The sequence below is a fragment of the Mus musculus genome, chromosome 11 (assembly GCF_000001635.26).
Source record: "Mus musculus strain C57BL/6J chromosome 11, GRCm38.p6 C57BL/6J".
Classification (NCBI taxonomy): domain Eukaryota; kingdom Metazoa; phylum Chordata; class Mammalia; order Rodentia; family Muridae; genus Mus; species Mus musculus.
The window spans coordinates 23613570-23634889 of NC_000077.6; the positions used below are offsets into that span (position 1 = coordinate 23613570).

The window sequence follows — 21320 nt, forward strand, 5'->3', positions numbered from 1 at the left end:
TGCCCCTAACTTCCACAGGTATTTGGACTCATGTGCATCCTCCAGGCAGAGGAAAAGACACAAATAAAAATAATAAAAAGTAAATCTTTTAGAGTCAGTACGATTAACTGAAGAATGAATAAGTTAATATTCTGTTATGAATGAAATGGACACAGAAACAGATCTTATCCAGTCACCTGACTAGGGGTGATGACACTGTAATTTGCTCAATAAAGGTCTTTCAAATATATGATGTTCCATCAACTAGAAATGTATTTGAAAATGAGCCTTCACTTTCTACTTCATCCTATACAAAAAAATTAATTCAGAGTGAAGAATAGAAACAGGAGATATCTGTCTTACCTTAGGGAGGCAGATATTTATTAAACATGCCACAAAAAGTACTGACTGGTCTTCTGCTGGAAATCTCACCCAGACTCACTATTTCAAACCTCACCTATTCTTAAATCTCTATGTTAACAACAACGCTGACCTTCACTTAAATTCTAGATGAACATATCTGACTGGTCACCTGCCATTCCACCCAGATGTTCAAGAAGTACACTAATTCCGTAAGAGCTAAAGTTGCCTCTTGGTTTACCTCACTGCATCTTTCTCTTCCTCCCATTCCTGCTCCTCCTCTTCTTCCTTTATTTCCTCTTTCTCCTCCCGGTCTTTCCTTTCTGCATTACTGGCTGCTCAGGTTGAAAACTTAGTAAGTATCCTGCATCCTCTCTTTTCTTTCACTATCCCTTCACAAATCAGTCAAATCTTTTACATTATGTAATTGAACTCAGCGGCTGCTTCAATGAATCTACCCTAATCCAAACCCATAGGTTTCCACCAAGCTGCTACCTTTGCCTCTTGACACATCTCCTTGCTTCTCCTGCCTTTACCTCATGTTTTCCACACAGCAACCTAAATCTCTTAAAAACAGACCTTAACAAAACAAGACAAACAAACAAAAACAACTCTGCTTATGTCCAAATCTAGCATAAGGTATATGCTCCTTGCTCTGACTTCAATGGCCCCTGCAGACATGGTTATTACAGGTCTCATATCCTCCACTTTGCCGCCTTATAATGACGTCTTAATCTTAACACAGCTCATTACCACCATATATTCATATGTTCATTATACAAACGAGCTACCAAAGTGGTTCAGCAGATAAAGGTAACTGCCACCAACCCTGACTTCCTGAATTTGACCGTAGGAATGCACATTGTGGAAGGAGAAAACTGGTAAGTGGTTTCCTGACATCCACATGTGCTCTTGCACGCACATACACACTACACATCACACACCACACACACACACACACACACACACACACACCCCACACATCACACACTACACATCACACTCACACTAAAATCAAATGTAATAAAAAATTTTAATCATTAATATTTACCATAAGCTTTTGGTTTATATAAAAGTAAAATAGAAATATATTGTTCATAGTTTTGTAAAAGAGAAATTTCACTAAAATTAAGTATAAATAGACTTAATAAAATATAATAGTTTAAAATTAAAGTTTACAGAATTACCTCCTAAACTTATCTTTTTTGTCTTTTAAGTCATCAATTTCATTGTGTGTGAACAGATCAGCTATGCGTGTAAGAAGGTTTGCATTGATACAGTTCATGTTGCATGGAGCAGCTACTATGGCATTCATATTTTTATGGCAATATTGAATACATTGTTCAACCTGAAAACACAAAATAAAAAAATTATTTTGAAAATACTAATACAAATGATATCGACAGAGTAATACCTTCCAAACAAAACTAATGGAAAGTCTAACCCATATATATAGAGAGAGCCAGTAACTGGGTTTTGCCAATTTTGTTGATGTAGACTGTTAAATAGGTAAAATTTAAAAACACACATAGCTAAATTATTTCTAATTCATTTTACTTAAAACAATAATGTACTTTGAATGACTGTAGAAGGTATAAATCTTAATCTGTATACTACAGCTATACTCAAATGATTTCCATTTTTTTACTCTATTTTCATTTTATGGACACTGATATTTTACCTGCATGTGTATGTGTGAGGATATCTTGTAATTATACAGTTGTTGAGTGCTGGGACTTGAACTCAGGTTCTTGGAAGAGCAGTCAGTGCTCTTAATCATTGAGCTGTCTTTCTGGCCCCTCAAATGTCTTCTTATAGTTAAACCTAGTTATTAAGTCTCATTCTTCTAGGTAAGAGAGTTAAAATTTCAGCCATTTAAGTATTTTCTCAGTCTGTTTTATCTGATCTCTCATTTTCTTCTTTTCTAACCTGAGGCGGATTTATTTAGACTAAGAGTAGAGAGGGTAGTCTTGTATTTTGTCAAATACTGTGCTAACAGCATAAAAATAATCTTTTAGGGCTTAGGCTTCCAATCTCAACATTTAAGGACTCTAAATTTTATTTCTTGTACTCCTTGCTTGAAGCCAATATAACCAGCTCCCTGAGGAGGATAAGGAATACAGTACCCAGTAAACTCCAAACAAACCAATAAGCTCATCTGCCAACACAGCAAAGTAGTATTCAGCTCTATATAGTTTTATCAGGAACAAATGCCAAACATTTATTTAAATAATAACTAGAAAATATCAATCATGAAACATATGAAACCATTTGAATTCTAAAGATTTTTTTGTTTTTGGTTTTTTTACTTTTTTAAAGATTTATTTATTATTATATCTAAGTACGCTGTAGCTGTCTTCAGATGCACCAGAAGAGGATGTCAGAACTCATTATGGATGGTTGTGAGACACCATGTGGTTGCTGGGATTTGAACTCAGGACCTTCGGAAGAGCAGTTGGTGCTCTTAACCACTAAGCCATCTCTCCAGTCCTTTTGTTTTGTTTTTATGACATCAAGTTTGACTATGCATCTCACGCTGACCCAGATATTTATAAATAAAAAATAAATATATTTAATATTGTAGCTTGATATATATATATGTATATGTATATATAATAGTTTTATATTTTATCAGCCATTCTTAAGCAATAGTTATGAGCTATGATGTAAACACAAAACTATACTGTTTAGTAATTGGATATTTGTTTTTGGTTTATTGAACTATAAATGAAAGACAGAATAAAACATGCCTATAAAGCCGGGCAGTGGTGGCACATGGCTTTAATCCCAGCACTTGGGAGGCAGAGACAAGCAGATCTTTGAGGTGAAGGCCAGCCTGGTCTATAGCGTGAGATCCAGGACAGCCAGGGCTACACACAAACACAAAAACACACACATACAAACCTATCTCGAAAACAAACAAACAAGCAAACAACAACAACAAAAAGCTTAAAACAATATATTCCAATTAATTTTCATTTTGTTAGTGTTAGAACAAAAATCTTGGGATAAAATTTATTGTTTAGTCTCAAATTATACAATGGTTGCTCCAATTATAGACATAACAGACAAAGCGATACCTAGTAGCCTTAACCCTTTCTCCCAGAACAAAGTATCGTTACAACGATTCTATTCTATATTCTAACAACTATTTTGCTTTCTATACATTTAAAGGGGGCAAAAGCATTAGGTCAATAAAGGGGCTTAAATGTTTAAAATGAATACTTACTAGTGAATCCATCTTCAAGAACTCTGATGAAATAAGGATTGAAATGACATTCCCTGGCTCTAAAAAAAAGAAAGAGCATGAAATTTCCTTTTGATATTTAACTCAGTCTTCTCTTTTCATCTTAAAAGAGTATGTTACTTTAATAAAAATTGATATTCCTTGTTTATATCAGTTAACTTGGTTACAAGAGAGAGAAGATTCAATGTTAAATCATAGGATATAGAGAGACTTGGCAAACTGTTCTTGAATTAGATTCACATTAAGTACATGCCAAGGTCACAGTGAGAAAAGTTAACAATGATCAGTGAGATCATTAACTAGGGAAGTTATTTCTAAAAGGCATTCAGTGCTGGCAAATAAATGTTAAAATGTAAAAGACTCTGAAATGTAATAAAAAAATTTACTGACAAAAAGCTCAAGTTACAAGTTACTGCCACACTAAGTGGGTCACACAGATAGGGGAAGAAGATAAATATATCATCTCTATGAAATATATTTATGAAGAAAAAACCCAGCCATTTTCCATCATTCTGGTACTGAAATCATTCTAAACCCTTTGTAGCAGAACAATGGTAAGTAATTCCAACATTTCCCAAGTAACAGTTCTAGTTAAAGGGTCTCAGGCTGGTGAGAAAGCTTCTTGAGAAACTGTTCTTGAGGATACACCATCCAATCAAGAACCAGTGGCTTAACTATAGGAGATTTAAGTAAGCATCCTCGTACCTTTCTTGGTTAAGATAAAGACTGCTTCTGGAAAAAAATATATGTTTATAGCAGTGACTATTTCTTTGACTTTTACTATATACACATGAATATGCTGCAGTAAACAAATTTTGGTGTGTGTGTGTATAATCTTACTTTTTTCACAACAGGCTACTATTCACCACAAAAGAGGTATGTGTATACATATACATACATACATACATACATACATATATATATATGTGTGTATATATATATATATATATATATATATATATATATATACACACACACATTGAAATCTGGTCTTTGGCTTGAATTTTTTAAAAGACAATTTAAAATGTTTAAAAAAAACATTTATTTATTTTTCTATGTGGGTATTTTGCATGTATACATGCCTGCACTGTATACATGCAGTACCTGAGGAATACAGAAAAGGGCACAGGATCTCCTAAAACTGGAGTTACAGATGGTTGCAAGCCACCATACTGGGAATCTAAGCTATGTCCCCTGTCATAGAGCAGACAACGCTCTTAACCACAGAGCCATCTCTCCAGCTTGGCTGAAAAATTGACTTAATCTTAGAATTAGAATTTTTATTTAAAACATTTTTATTTAGAAATCTTTCCCACTACTTTTGTCACTATAATATCATAAAATTTTATAAATCTTTTCAATACCATAAGTATATTAATAGGAGTTTGTTGTTGTTGTTGTTGTTGTTTGCTTCCAGTGCTAAGAATTGAACCCAAGTCCTCATGAATGCTGGGTGAACACTTTACCACTGAGCCATACTCCTAACCTCTATTATGTGTTTGAAAATACTCTGATATTGCCTAGTACATAGATTGTATTATTTCTTATATAAATCTATGCTCATTGAAAGATTACTTATTATTCTTTTTTCAACTAATATTATAACATGTAAAATAATGGGTTTCATTGTGACATCATCATATGTACATGTTCCTTAACAGTTATCTTATTATCAGTAAGAATACTGTTTCTCAAATTTTTAGTTTCAGGACTTCTTTACAATCTTAAAAACAGAGACTCCTAAACAGCTTGTTTATGTGGTCATATGTATCAGTATCTACCATATTAGAAATTATGTAAGAAGAGAAATTTTTAGACGTCTATTTTAAAATACAATAATCCTAATACTTGTAAACATATTTTTGTGAAAAATATCTTCAAAATGAGAAAGACACAGTGAGTGGCACTCAACGACTTCCCTGTGACTCTCTTCAATGTCTAACTCAACTGACTGCAGAATTCTCATATCTGTTTCGTGGTTCTTTCTGAGATAGACTCTTACTCTTTAGCTCAGGCTGGAATTATAAGCATGAACCACCATGTCTGGCTTCATATCAGCTTCTTCTGCATTCCGTTTGTGTGCTGTTAAGCTAAAACGTGCTAAGTAGTATTGTCTTGAGGGTTGAGTGTAACAGAATCTGAATCCTATCAGTAAACTGCTACTTTGCTCAGCTCGGCTCTCATTGTGAGGAAGTCATCAACCCTTTACAGAGTTTCTTTTTTAGCCACTGCACAACTCCCATTTGGAAAAGGCTGGCTACTGAATTACGTGTGTTCTGAATATTCAGACACTTCATTGGAAAGAGGTACTTAAAAGTCAGTGTGTTAGTAAGAGTAGCAGTATTTCAACAGAAAAGGCTTTGTATATGGAGAAGCTATCAGTAACACTGGAGCAGGTAAATTTTCCAAAACTCTAATATCACTTGAGAATTTGGCCGTTTATCACTAATCACATACTATCGACTATTTTCCTTTACATGACTAGCTTATTTATATAAAAAGTGTCAGGCACCTGTCTGAATAATCATAATTTATGAAAGTTGTTTTTTCAAGTTAGCATGTTTTTCTACTTTTAAATGTCAGCTGGTTTAGCTCATAACTGTACAAATGATTTCCCTTTAGACAGTCATGTACTGGTATATACCAGAAGTCCTGAGGACAACTACCAGAGTCCAGAAAGGATGAATACTCAGCGGCTGAGGCTTAATAAAGTCATTTTTACTGCCTCATCAAGAACAAGTGAACCTACATTTTTTCCCCGTTCCTTTTTTAACTATGAGTGCATGGTATGGAGAAAATGAGAATACAGTTTGCAGTCCTGCTTTGATCTGGGCTACAAAGCTCAATAATCTTGTTTGTACACCACTGCCTTTTTACATTCCAAACAAACCTTGTGAGAATTTTGTTAACCTTGTAGGCCTTTTTAAGAGTCTCTAGAATCCTTCCTAGGATGTATAAAGCATTAGTTTCTGTATTATGAGAATAAATATTAATATTCAAATAAACTCCTACATCTCAGTTTAGGCCTGAAGCAGCCACCAGATGACATAAGCAACAGATTATAATTTTTTACCTAAAGCGGGAATCTCACAATCTTTACTCTCCTTAGTGTTCCGTTTAACATATTTTATCAGCCAGTTGAAAATGTGAACATCGCAATGAACTGAAATGTCCACTTCTTCCCAGCGCTGCGCATCCATGGATAAATATTCAGCAAAGTACTTCATTTCTGATATCAAAAGATCTCGTGGGCAAATAAAATCTTCTTTCAAGCTTTTTGCTTCATCACATACATGGATCACCATGTTTGGCCTTCATAAGAAAATGTTACACAGAAATGAGATTGTTAGAACGTGAGAAGAGGCAAGAGCACTGACATTTAGTGGAGGTTAGACAACAAGGGATTTGAAGAGTTGGACCACAAAAGTCTATTTTACAGGGTTTGATATTCAGGATTTCCCCTTTCTTGTCTATCTAATTGTTCCTCAGATTGTGGTTAATTTTAGCAAGCTACCCACTTAATAAAGTAATTAAAAATGTTGTTACTAAAGGACTAATAGTTTAGACAGCTTAAATTTTATTATTCAAGTTTAATTCCCATAGAGTGGGTAAATAATAGACTTTAATTCTTGTGTAATGACTAACATCTTTACACCTTTGAAAAAGAAAAAAATATCTAAAATGATTCAAATTTAAATCAAATTAAAAACCAGTATCACTTAGCTACTTTTAGCATCAGTAGAGTTTGGGTCCAGGCATTCATGAAATACATATTAATGAGTACAGATTTTGTAAGTTTAGATAATACATCTGAAAGTTTGCTTCAAAAATTAGATACTCCTTGAGTTTACCTTCTTTAAAAGTGATACATTTTTCTGGGTATGGCAACTCATATGCATAATCCTAGGCATGGGAATCTAAAGTGATGGACAGATTGCCATGAGTTGGAAGCCAGTCTGCATTACATAGTGAGTACCAGGCCATCCTGGGCTACAGAGTGACATCCTGTATCCAAAATGCAAAAGTCAACTAAAAGGAAAAAAAGTAGGGGTAGGGGTATAGCTAAGTTGGTAAAGTACATGGAACTCAATTCCCAGGGCCCACTTTCAAAAGCACAGTGCGACGTCACACTTTGTAACTGCAGAGCTGGAGAGATCAGGACCTGGCCACATGCAGCCTAGACAACCTGGAAAGTTCCAGGACAGAAAGAACCTGTCTCAAAAAAAAAAGGCACTGTCATATATATAAATAAAAACAAAGACCCTGATGCACTGTCTTCATGTCTACAAAAAGGAAATAGGAAGAAATAAGCACTACAAATGGGAATTACTTTGTACTTAATTCAATTTTAGAAATTCCAAATACAAAATCAGTTTTTACATACAATTGAGATATGAGAAAAAATATTATAGCTAAAACCAGGCCAACAAGACAGCTCAGTGGGAAGATGCTTGCTGCCAAGGCTGATGGCCTCAGTTTAATCCCTGGGATCTAACTGGTGGTGGGACACAGCACACAGTGGCACTCTCAGACTCGGAATGAATTGTAAAGGGCTGCAGATACTGCTCAGTGGCTGAGGGCTTCGCTAGCATAGACAGTACCCAGGCTTAAGACTCCACAGCAGCAAGAAAGGGAGAGTGGGGAGGAAGAAAAGTAGCTAGGTAGATGAATTTTGTCCTATGTAAACTAATTAATATGTCATATTGATAAAGCTGCTATTATAAATCTACCAAGACTAGAGATACAGGAAGGATATTTATTATATGGTGTACTGTTTGCCAAAACAAGTAATCATTTACTGTGCATGCAACTTGTCCTACAAGAAATATACACAACAATTCAAAATATCAAAAGCTGAAGCATACTGAAATACATTCTTATTTTTAAATATCTGTGTAGCAATTATATTAAAATGGTTCTAAAATAAACATCTAATCTCATTAATAAACTTCAAGAACTGATTACTTAAAAGATTTTTCTTTGGGCATTGAAATTTACTTTTCAATGTTCTGTGTTACTAGATGTTATTTCTAATTTTTTTAAACATGTCAATTAATTTTTGATGAAAACCCCCCAAAATGTATAAATAACACAAGCAAGTAATGTGTTAGGTATTATTTTTGTTCACACAGGGATGATTCTGACTCCGGAGGCTCAGCAATTGTGTAATGTAAACCCCTACAGTATGGTAACTGCTGTACATTAGCACCAACCATGCACTTTCACAGTTAGAGGTAGTATCAGTATTAAATCTCATCCAACAAACAACTAGCCTCCTACCCTTCAGATTCTCCAGTCTCTTCTCCAGCATTACGAGCAGTACAGTTTTCACTTTCTGAAGAGCAATTCCTTGTGGTAGCTATACTATGTCTTCCTTAAATACAGAAACACATACAAAAAAAGGGGGGATGGGTTAGCATTTCTAGCTGAGAATGGGTTTTACTTACAGCATGGTAACATGGTAAATGCAGTTTCCAAGGCAGTTAAGGAGGTATTTGTCAGGTGGCATTCTTGCTTTAATGTTAATATTTTAAAGGCAAATGGAAGAAACATAGAAAATGAATCATGAACTGCTAATGTTATAGTGAACATTTTCAAAAGATTGTGATGTAGTATTCCAAACTAAGTCGAGGGTTCAAAAGCACAGCATAGCCTCTTCTTCCCCAAGTAAGTTTCTTTCTTTTTTTAATTTTTTATTAGATATTTTCATTTACATTTCAAATGCTATCCCGAAAGTCCCCTATACCCTCCCCCTGCCCTGCTCGCCAACCCACCCACTCCTGCTTCCTGGCCCTGGCATTCCCCTGTATTGAGGCATATAAAGTTTGCAATACCAACGGGCTTTCCTCCCAGTGATGGCCGCCTAGGCCATCCTCTGCTACATATGCAACTAGAGACATGAGCTCTGGGGTACTGGTTAGTTCATATTGTTGTTCTTCCTACAGGGTTACAGACCCCTTCAGCTCCTTGGGTACTTTCTCTAGCTCCTCCATGGGGGGCCCCGTGTTCCATCCAATAGATGACTGTGAGCATCCACTTCTTCTGCACTGGCATAGCCTCACAAGAGACAGCTTTATCAGGGTCCTGTCAGCAAAATCTTGCTGGCATATGCAATAGTGTCTGCGTTTGGTGGCTATGGGATGGACCCCCAGGTGTAGCAGTCTCTGGATGGTCCTTCCTTCTGTCTCAGATCCAAACTGTCTCTGTAACTCTTTCCATGGGTATTTTGTTCCCCATTCTAAGAAGGAGCGAAGTATCCACACTTTGGTCTTTCTTCTTCTTGAGTTTCATATGTTTTGCAAATTGTATCTATGGTATTCTAAGTTTCTGGGCTAATATCCACTTATCAGTGAGTGCGTATCATGTGAGTTCTTTTGTGATTGGGTTTCCTCACTCAGAATGATAGTCTCCAGATCCATCCATTTGCCTAAGAATTTCATAAATTTATTGTTTTTAATAGCTGAATAGTACTCCAGTGTGTAAATGTACCACATTTTCTGTATCCATTCCTCTGTTGAGGGACATCTGGGTTCTTTCCAGCTTCTGGCTATTATAAATAAGGCTGCTATGAACATAGTGGAGCATGTGTGCTTAAATTTCTATTTCAACATTCTGACAGCTGCTGAAATGAAAGTAACTCATTCTGTGGGCTTCTAAAGCCTGTGACTTCCAAACCTAGTTCCAGAAAATGTATCTTCAACCCTGTCACTGTGTCACTTGAATTTCTGTTAAGTGCATAAGACTGGCTGTAAGAAAAAGATGACGTAAAAGATGAGCAAGATCTCTACTGGTTTTGCTTTGTCTTGAAGTTGTCTGGCCTGGTAGCATATTCCTATAATCCCAGCAGTTGGGAAGCAGTGGTAGGGTCGATCTCAGTGAGTTCTAAACCAGCTTGGTTTACATAGTAATTTTGGGGACAGCTAAGGCTACATAGAGAGATCCTATCTCTAAATAAACAAAATAAAAATTTTTAAGTGGCTATGGTGGTACATGTTTTTATACTAGCACTCAAGATCATCCTCAGATATAGAACAGGTTTGAGGCCAGTCTGGGCTACATGGAACTTTGTCAGAAACACACACACACACACACGTAAAAGTAAAAAACAGGTCTAAGTACAGCTGGACTTACAAATTGACTCTGATTTAGTTCTGGGAGAAGAAAAGTCTTCTACTCTTTTAGGTGGAAAAATACAAATAAACAATGAGCAAAGGAGAGAAAATGAAATATACATTTGCTATGAAACAGCTACGTTAAATTCATTTAAAATAAATAAATGAAGACTAGGAATATAGTTCAGTGGTAAAAGACGTATCCAGCATGAGTGAGATTATACCAGCACTGCATAAGCTGGGTGTGATGATATAAGCACCTCTCAGTACTTGGGAGATAGAGACAGGAAACTCATAAGTCTAAGGTCATTCTCAACTACGTAGTGAGTTCAAGTCCAGCCTGAGATACATGACGCCCTTTCTCAAAAGACAAAATCCTAGCAACAAAACAATATGTGAAAAACTAGGATGACAAACTGAAGTAAGTGATTTTAGTGTGGTTAAAATTTAGTTATGGAAAAATTACTTAACCTATATATTTAAAGTTAAGGTTTTTGAAAAACAACAAAGACAATGGGAAATTTTAAGATTTACAAAGATAAAATACTAACAGATTTTTACACAAGTGTTTGAATTAGTCTTTAAACAAAGAAAGGAAGGTTGACTAGAACTTACAAAATGTAGAATTTTAATAAGGACAAGTACTACATTATATTTTATAACCTTACCTGCTTTAGAAACTGTATCTTGATCAACAGGAGTCTCTTGAAAATCTCCTTGTGTGTCCAGAAGTGAAGATTTAATGTAAGTGGCTAAAGTTTCAACAGGACCCTCTCCAGTAGCCATTAAAGGGTTATACTGGTTGTCAACAGGTGAACTTCCACAGCTCTTTAGCTCATCAAACCTTTTCACACACTTCAATGATATAAAATGGCAAAAATGGAGGTTAGATAAAGACAAAACAAACAAAACAACAATAACAACCAAACAACCAATAAAACAAAACCATTTTGTATAAAAATGCAACACTGGTACTTCCTGTGCTAATCAAAAAATTTAAAAAGCACATAATGATTTTATACAAGTTTACTATCTTAATACATGTTATTATCATTGAGTAATACTATAAGAGTAACCATTAAGTAATCATGAATGATAATCTTCAGTCAATAAAATCTAATGATATATTGTTGAGTGACCTGATAGGAAAGAAGATGTATTATTCATAGTTTCGAATAATCAACTTCAATATCATTAGGGTTATATAACTATAGTTAAGCATAGTAAAAATAATGGAAAAGATATTTTTTGACTTCTATTTTAACATAATTCATTTTAAATTATTTTAGATTTATTTATTTTACTTAAAATGTGCTAGTGTTTTGCCTGCATGTATGTATGTGCACCATGTAAATGCTTGATGCCCACAGAAGCCAGGAGAAGGTGCTGCACCCCTGGCAGTGGGATTGTAGGTGGTTATGAGCCTCTGGATGAATGCTGTAACTGAATCATGAACGATCTCCCCAGTACCTAAAGTTACTCTCCTATATTTTTTTGATGGGGGGACGTGAACAAAATTTGTATGTTTTAATATGTAAAATTCTGCAACTTAATTTTTCCTCCTTTAAAAGTCAGAGTATGGATGGACCATGTAGAGACTGCCATACCCGGGGATCCATCCCATAATCAGCCTCCAAACGCTGACACCATTGCATACACCAGCAAGATTTTGCTGAAAGGACCCTGATATAGCTGTCTCTTGTGAGGCTATGCCGGGGCCTAGCAAACACAGAAGTGGATGCTCACAGTCAGCTATTGGATGGATCACAGGGCTCCCAATGGAGGAGCTAGAGAAATTACCCAAGGAGCTGAAGGGGTCTGCAACCCTATAGGTGAAACAACAATATGAACTAACCAGTACCCCCAGAGCTCGTGTCTCTAGTTGCATATGTAGCAGAAGATGGCCTAGTCGGCCATCATTGGGAAGAAAGGCCCCTTGGTCTTGCAAACTTTATATACCTCAGTACGGGGGAATGTCAGGGCTAAGAAGTGGGAGTGGGTGGGTAGGGGAGTCGGGGTGGGGGAGGGTCTGGGGGACTTTTGGGATAGCATTTGAAATGTAAATGAAGAAAATATCTAATTTAAAAAAAGTCAGAGTAGAAGTTGTTTTTAGAAATGTGTTAACTCAGGGCTAGAGAGATAGCTAAATGTTAAGATCACTGGATGCTCTTTCAAAAAACCCAGGTTCAATTCCTATAACCCACATAGCTCATAACCATCTATTAATTCCAGTTCCAGGGCCTCCAAGGGCACCAGGTACATGGTACAAACACATGCAGACAAAACATCCCAGACATAAAATATTAAAATAACAAAGTAAAAAATACTTAACTCAAAGGAATCATGTACATATGCTCTTGAAGAAGAGTAAAGATTATCTTTATCAGCTATATTTCCCTTTGGTATATATCTGTTATCAGTTGACAATATTAGTAAATAAAATACTTGGCTTCTGGCTTTTATTTTTGTATTATGTGTTTCCATCAGGAATAATCCCTAATTCTGTCATCATCTAAGTATTAACCAGGCCTGACCTTGCTTAGCTTTAGAGATCAAATGAGACTGGGTATGTTCTGAGTGGTATGGCCATAGAATTCACCCTAACCTGGGATTAGGAACTGAACCCACTGTCTGATGACAGTACTAGCTGAGCTACTAAGCAATACCCCTAGCCTCAATAAAATCTAATTCCAACTTTTACTGGAAAGCAAATCCAGGGGGATCTGACTTGTAACACTATATTTTCTTTTCTTCTATTGCATATCTCAGGCTATTGTTGTACTAAGGACTGATCCCAGGGCCTCAGACATACTAGGGAAGCACTCTACCTATGAAGATGCCAAAGCTGCCAAGGAGGCCCCCGAAGGAAGCAAAATTGACAGAAATAAAACTATCTTGGACTAGACAATGCCTAATGGTGAAGGGGAGGCCACAGAGTTTTCCTAGAAGGCAGGGGTGATAGGCTACCAAAAAAAAAAAAAAAAAAAAAAAAAAAAAAAAAAAAAAAGAAAGAAAGAAAGAAAAGAAAAGAAAAAGAAAAAGAAAAAGAAATCTGACTCTCCCCTGGGCAGCTGTTCTGTCCTTGTCTACCCTCTTCCATTTGAAACAAATGTTTTCACTGTTACCCATTAGATGGCAGAACCTCCTGAGGCCATTTCAAGACAGTAGTCCTGTGGTCTACTTGGAGTCCATCTAGGCAACATGTTAACACAGATTTTCCCTGCTAAGTTTGACTTGATATTCATATACACTTTTCAAGGAGATAAATGATAGAGATGGCCTTTCTTGTTACGTTTTAAGTTCATATTTGAATTCTGTTTCATCTCATGTACTAAACCATTTTTTACATAAATAGTTTTTGTTGTTTTTTGTCTGTGTCTGGACTGTAAAAGATGGAATGTTTTACCATGATTTTTACTTCAGTGACATTAAGACAAACTAGAAGTCCTAAACTGAAGAGAAAAAAAAAAAAAAACAGAACAAGAAAACCCAACACTGAGAGTAAATAAGTAAAAATGAAACCATCAGTGGAATTATTGGATACTGTAATTCCAGTACTCCAGAGGCTGAGGCAGGAGAATCTTTGAGTTCCAGGCCAGCTTGGATTTCATAGTGAGTTCCAGGTATAGTGGTGCACTCTTATAATCCCAACATTTTGGAGGTTAAGGCAGAAGATACTTCACCCTGAGCTGTAAATTTCATATAAAAAACCCCACAAATATCAGGGGCTGGAGAGATGGGTTAGTGGTTAAGAGCACTGGCTGCTCTTCCATTGGATCCAGGTTCAATTCCCGGCACCCACATGGCAGCTCATCACTGTCTGTGACTCCAGTTCTAGGAGAGTCTGACTCCCTCACACTAATGCACATAAAACAGAATTAAGTAAGTTATATTCAATAACCCACCAAACCCAAAGCATGACAAAAACTGGCTTCTAAATCTCAAACTAGTGTCCGTGAGTGTAGGAAAAGACTATGCTTCTCCTATAAGAATCCTTAAAGTTTGATTCTGAGTATAAAATTAATAAAGTCAATTATGTTATCAGGATGACTAGGCTATCCGTATTTCAGAGTCCATTTGCTTTTCTCCTTATAATTTAATCTATACCAAAAAATGCTTTAAATGTTCATCACAACAGGATGATGGTGGCACGCCTTTAATCCCAGAGCTGGGGAGGCAGAGGCAGGTAGATCTGAGTTCAAGGCCAGCCTGTGTTCTTATATTATTTGTTTGTCTATAAAAAATTATTTATTTATCTGGCTGTCCTGGAACTTGCTCTGTAGACTAGGCTGGCCTCAAACTCCTGAGTGTTAGGATTATATTAATGTTACAGAAGATATAATGCTCTCCTCTGGTCTCCTTTAGCACTATAAGAACGTGGTGCACAGAAATCAATGAAGTAAAACACTAACACAAAATAAGATAGATATACTTTTTTTTACTTCGATGTTTCTTTCCATCTCACCGGGCGGGGTGGGAGCATCCGCTTTCCGGTGCTGCTGCTGCCGTCTGTACTCCAGGAGGAGCCCAGAGACTGTTACTCACCTCTTTGGGTGTTGCTGCTGCCGTCTGTACTCCAGGAGGGGCCCAGAGACTGTTACTCACCTCTTTGGGCGTTAATCCAGGCACAAGCCTTGCCACAGTTTCCCAGTTGATGGTCTGAGGGATTCCAATCAATGGATAAAGAATCATATCCAATACCATTTGGTTATTATTATTCAGAAAATTATTGTTTTCTGGATATCCACGACTCATCTTTTAGAGCTAGAAATAGGGAAAACACACAGTATTATTACATCTGAAATTCAGATGTTTCCAGAACATTGTGGACTAGTCCATTCCTAAAAGTTACCTGCCACTATATAAAGAAAAAAAAAATAAAACTGGTATAAAGCAAACACCAAATACTCATCTAAAATCGCTTCAAACATAAAAGCTTTGAATATTATGACTTGAAAGATGGGTACATATAAGAATGAATTAAATATGTAGTAAAAAGGCAGAATCTTTTGTTTGTTTGTTTCAAGATGGGGTTTCTCTATGTAGCCCTGGCTGTCCTGGAACTCACTCTGTAGACCAGGCTGGCCTCAAATTCAGAAATCCACCTGCCTCTGCCTCCTGAGTGCTGGGCTTAAAGGCGTGCGCCACCACTGCCTGGCTTAAAAGGCAGAATCTTAGTGGCAAACTCCAGGTGACAGGTATTTGGGTTTTTATTAAAAACAAACAAACAAAAAAAACCCCAAACTTTGTCTCTGCTATGTGTTAAATTTTTTTCCAAATAAAATGTTCAGGAAAAGTTGAGTGTACTTTATTTTCTGAAAAAGTCACTAAGCATGCAGTTTATATACTGACTATTCATAGATAATAGCATCAAACCACGAAAAAAATCAAAATACGAAGCTTGCTGAAAGTAGTATAATCTCATTCTGTTCCTACATAATCCCCTCCTCGTTTCTCCTTGAGTGACTGCTCATGGCACAAATAATGGACCGTGGCTGAGCCTGCTGAACTTGTAGACATAATAAAATGAAATAGCCTAGCAACTTAACACAGCAGTTAATAGATCTGTGGTTGTTATAATGCTGTCTATCTATTATAGCGCTGTTATTTTTGTATGTTTGAAACAACTTCTCTCTGGAAAGTTCTTTTTCAACACTATTTTCTGAAGCAATGTGAAACTGACCTGACTGATCTGGCAGAAAATGGGTACTGGAAAAAAACCTTAAGAGCCAAAATGGAGGCAGCCATGGAGAGGCACAGGAGCCTGTGATCGCTATGAAAGCAGAGCTTGTCCTGATTTTACAACATAAGGAAACAGGTTTGGAGGAGTTAAGTAATTTGCACAATGCCATAGATCTAATAAGATGCAGAGTAAGGGTTCACTTTCCAATCTATGTTCTCTTCATTCTCTAAGGAGAAGTAGAGAGGTGGAGATGGTGGTCTAGGATGGAAAGGACAGACTCTAACAGAAAGCCAATTATGTTTTAATTTCACAACCCTGAAAGCTTTGGCCCATGAGGCAGGCTGGGGAAATTATACAAAGAAAGGAAAGAAAAAGAAACTACCCATCCACCCAAAGCTAAAATATTTCAGGAAGCTCTTTATGTCAATGGATTTAAGACATACTATTTTACCCACGCATTTACGAATACTCCATTATGTGTCAGGCACTGCAGCCGAAGTTGGAACACAGAATTAAAGAAGAAAACACTGGTAAAGGTTTATGGCTAGTCATGTTTTCTTAGTTTAGCTGTCTTAGTTTCTAGCTTGGGAATGCCACTTGAAAATAGGAGATGCTCTGTGGAAAAGTGTGGCATAACGTAGGGCAAAGATGACTAACCGACCAAGAGCAGTGTGCCCAGAGTCTGAAGGTCTGGTTTGAGTTTTAGCATCATCACAAGCCACATTAAAAGCCTATGACAGACAGTACAGAGAGAACAAAAAGGATCACCTTGTGAAGATAATAAAAGCACCTCCCAGAGAAATGAGACATGATATGTAAAGACAAAAGATACTTCCTAGGATTGGGACATTTAAAATAGCACACTGAGTAGAAATGTAGAAGCAGTCATTACCACTAGGTGGCTGTTTATATAAACAGGGTCATAGGGCATCAAATGTCAGCTAAAACAATACAATCCTATGTGTCTGCATAAACATTAAAAAGCAACAGTTAAGAGCACTTGATGTTATCACACAGGACCTGGGTTTGGGTCCCAGCAACCAAGTGGTTTCTTACAACTGTCTATAACTCCAGTTACAGGGCTATAATGCCCTCTTTTGGCCTTCATAGGCACTAGACAAATATATGGTACATCCAGATACATGCAAGCAAGCAAACACAAGGCACACATAAAATAAAAGCGAATAAATCTAAAATACAAAAGAAACACACAAAAAATTAAGCATTGTAAAGTTATAGCTTTCTGAGATGTACCTTACTGAAGGCCCAGTACAATGTACGAGTTACAAGTATAGATTCTGAAGTCAAACTGTCCAACTTTATATCTTGGTTCTACCATTAAGATATTGTCTAATTCAGATAATCCGTGTCTCAGTTTCCTCATCTGCAAAACAAAAGTCAAACCATAGGTGCTCTCTTTCTGTGATCCTTGGTAAGAAAATCACCTGACACAGTGAGGACTGGATGTCTGTAGCAGTAGCACTTCTGAGATTCTTAAACAGATTCATAAAGATAACAAAGCATAGCATGAAGTATGCTGCCAATAAAACAGGCTATGAATACTTACCAAGCTGCTCCATTTCTAGCAGTGCAATCTTGGGCTTGCTATAAGGAAAATAATAACTACTTTTAAGATTATTGTGAGAATTAAACAATACCATAAAGTACCCAGCACAGTGTCTGGCATGCAAAATGTGCACCACAATTTATTATGGCAATTGTTTTTCCTTATCCTATTTTGGCTGTTACTGACATAAAATTTTTCAAGAATTTTGTTGAATCCCTTAGAAAGCACTGCCCAGAACAGAATTTCATTTTTATCCACCTGGGGTAGGTCTGGCTTTGTAGTCCAGGCTGGCTTCTAACTCATGATCTTCCCGTCTTAGAGCACAGGGATTTCAAGTGTGTTCAGACACACTCAGCTCTTTGATTCCTCAAAAAAAAACAAACAAACAAACAAAAAAAAACCCCAGCAAAACAGATAGTGCCAAAAAATGTTTGCTGACTTAATAAAGTCTCAAAGCCTTAAAGAAACAATGTATCTTTTGGAACCCACTCCAAGCTGAAGATTTACAATTTATATGAATATTTAAGTACACACATTAAATAATGTGGAATCTTAATCTTCAGTGAACAAAATGTTGTTCTCTGCTTACATGGGTAATGTGTGCATTCCTTTTCCTGAGGACAAATGATTTGGAAAGCGGTGTTTAATTATAATTTGTTTGGACCTTAGGAAGACGTTTAGGATGGGAATGGAGATGTGCGAGGCCCTGGGTTGGACAACCAGCACTGGAAAGGAGAAAAGGCGACTAAACAGTTTAAAGTAGAACTCAAGACAAAGACCCCTTGTGTGCTGCTTTTTCACTTTTAACTTTCAGATATTTAATTAAAATTTATTTTCTGTTTTTGGTGGTGGTGGTGGCAGTGTACTCCACAAATGAGCTAAGTTCCCAGCACTTAATTAAAATAACAAGAAAGATGTCTCCATCAAATTCTTAAAAACTTGTATATTTCAAATATAATACTCATTTATTCGTGGTAATGGATGATTTAAGTAACTTGGGTGTGAATTTTTTTTCTGTTGACACAATTGAATCTTTCCAATCAAGGGAAAAAAACTACTGTGTATTCTAGTTAAACTAATCTCTGAGAATGTTTCCTTTAGGGTATGAATAACATACAGTCTTAGAACAGCTGGCACATGCATCTCATTCTGGAGAAAGGTATAAACGTATAAAAAACTATGACCAAAAGAAAATATCTAAAACTCAAAATTATCCTCTCATGCATGACACCATACTTTAAAAGTGTTTAAGGTATAATATATTTAGTAAATAAATAACATTATTTACTAAAATATAAAAATTCTATTGTTTTAACATTTTACACCTTTAAAGAACATAACCTATTCCTTATTTTGGCTTATTCATATGGACAAGCATCTGCTTTTCATTTTTCAATGAAAAGGGGGCTCTTGATCTTTCCCTAGGCAGAGGAGGGAGTGGAGGTGGGGGGTGGTCACAGGGACAGGTGGAAGGCCTCTGGCACAGCAGAGGGAGGCTGTTAGTCCTGATCTACAACAGACTTCCTGACTCTCATCCACACGTGTGACCCAGCCGGTTGGCTCTGATTCTGAAAGACCGGACATCACTGCCCACCCGGGTAAGTAGCCTTTCCAAGCCCGGGTCCGAGGCTCCCTGCGCGGCGCGTCCTCGGGACCGGGATTCCGCGGCGTGGACACCGACTCGAGGCGCGGGCTGGAGAGGAGCAGACAAAGGCATCGGAAAGCAGCCTGGCGGGGACTGTGAGGGCCGGAGTCCGGCGACCGAAGCTGGGCTCCGTCGCCAAGAGCGTAGGCGAGGGCGGCGGCGGGACGGGGCCGCAGGCAGCGCCCGGGCGTCCGCGGGCTTCCGGGCAGCGGGGCCCCGCACCGCCCGCCCGCCCGCCAGTCCGCCCGCCCGGATGGGCAGCGGCGCTCCCGGCCCTCGCCCCACTCCAGCTTCCGAGTGGGTGCCCCAGCCTCTCAGCGTCTCTCTCACCTCCACAGGGCCGCGGCGGCCCTCACCGCGCCGGTGTCACCTGCAGCGGCCAGCACCGCCCGCGCTCGCGCCCAGAACGGCGCGACCCGGCGCACACGCCAGGCTGAGGCGGCCTCACGAGCCGCGGCCGCACCCGCCTGCGCCCGCTAGCCAGCCGCCCAGCAAGAGCGCCGAGGGGCGGGGCCTGATCGACGCGCCCGGGCCAATCGCAAGCTAGCGCCGCAGCAGAGCATCCAATGAGCGACGAGATCCTGCGGGTGGGCGGGTGCGGGCGGTGCCAGAGTGCAGCCCACCGCTGCACAGAGCCTGCTCTTCACCCTGCCCTCTCTGGCTCGTCCTCTCTGGCCTGTCGCAGTGCAGCGTCCCCACTCTCTTAGCGTCATGTCTCTTAGCGACTAGGTCCTCAGCGCTTGATCTTGAACGTGGGAGATAAAGGGAGCTCGAATGAAAAGAATAAATCTTTCCCTGTCACTCATTTTGCTATAAGCTGCTTAGGTTCAACAGAAAAAATATATGATTGGATAGGGCGTTGGCTGGGACTTAGAAACATACTGTAAACTGAAAAGCTGGCGACTTCTCAGATATAGTGTGGCAAATGTTCCAGTGTTAAACTTGGAAGGCTGATTGATGTTCAGTCTTAGAGCACTGATGGAAATGTATTAGTGGCCAGATGTGAGTTTTCGTTGGCAATCACTCCATGGTTCTGGCAAGATTAAACTAAAACAGTGTCCACTAATAAACCTGTTTGCAAGCAGAGAGAGACAGAGACAGAGAGAGAGAGAGAGAGAGAGAGAGAGACAGAGAGAGAGAGAGACAGAGACAGAGACAGAGACAGTGAGAACGAGCAATGTATTCAGTGTAAGCTGTATATCAAAAAGAATATAAGTAACTCTCAATGTTATGGTTTCGATCAAATCTTCATTTCTTTTTTGTTTCCCAGAGGAAGTTGAACGTTTGTTTGTTTTTTGTTGTTGTTTATTGTTTTCTCTTCAATCGCCTTATCTGCCAAGGCTTTCCTCCTACCACTCAAATAGATCTCCCTTCCCACTGGGGGGAGGTGGTCTCAATGTGCAGGTAGAGTCCAAATTATGCCCAAGGAATGAGGCTTCCACATTTGATAATGGGCCTCAGACCTCAGCGAAGCTCCGAGTAGCACGGTGAGAGAAGCACTTGGATCATTTCGCAGGCTCAGGCTTCCTGCTGGGAGCGAATGGTCCCTGTCTTGCTCTCAGGAGAACATGTGTTCACATTCAGCTTGAACTTCAGTGGCTGCACATAGAGCTTTCGACCTCCAAGTCAGATAAGTGTGGCAGCAGATAAGCCACGGTTTCTGCTTTATGAATGCTTCGTGATGCCCAGGTTTTTGTAACCAGACTTGTGAAGGGCTCATTTGTCAA

The 21320-nt window shown here is 38.2% G+C and overlaps 1 protein-coding gene across 12 annotated transcripts in view; it reads right to left on the minus strand.

Annotated features, from left to right (window-relative positions):
• Nucleotides 1–20112, minus strand: part of 0610010F05Rik (RIKEN cDNA 0610010F05 gene) — a 68733-nt gene extending 48621 nt beyond the window's left edge. For 3 of the 12 annotated variants that reach the window (XM_006514811.4, XM_006514810.4, XM_017314769.2), the window contains exons 1-8: nucleotides 19924–20112; nucleotides 17636–17765; nucleotides 15304–15462; nucleotides 11367–11553; nucleotides 8867–8960; nucleotides 6660–6898; nucleotides 3569–3627; nucleotides 1527–1687 (exon numbers count right to left, since the gene is read on the minus strand). In XM_006514811.4, the coding sequence (XP_006514874.1) occupies nucleotides 1527–1687; nucleotides 3569–3627; nucleotides 6660–6898; nucleotides 8867–8960; nucleotides 11367–11553; nucleotides 15304–15453 (890 nt within the window). In that variant the 5' untranslated portion in view covers nucleotides 15454–15462; nucleotides 17636–17765; nucleotides 19924–20112. Of the gene's footprint in view, nucleotides 1–1526; nucleotides 1688–3568; nucleotides 3628–6659; nucleotides 6899–8866; nucleotides 8961–11366; nucleotides 11554–15303; nucleotides 15463–17635; nucleotides 17766–17948; nucleotides 17987–18206; nucleotides 19512–19542; nucleotides 19630–19923 lie in introns of those variants that run through there. The other 9 variants (NR_156450.1, NM_027860.3, XM_006514808.4 and 6 more) reach the window with 8 other exon arrangements.
• Nucleotides 20113–21320: the final 1208 nt, after the last annotated feature.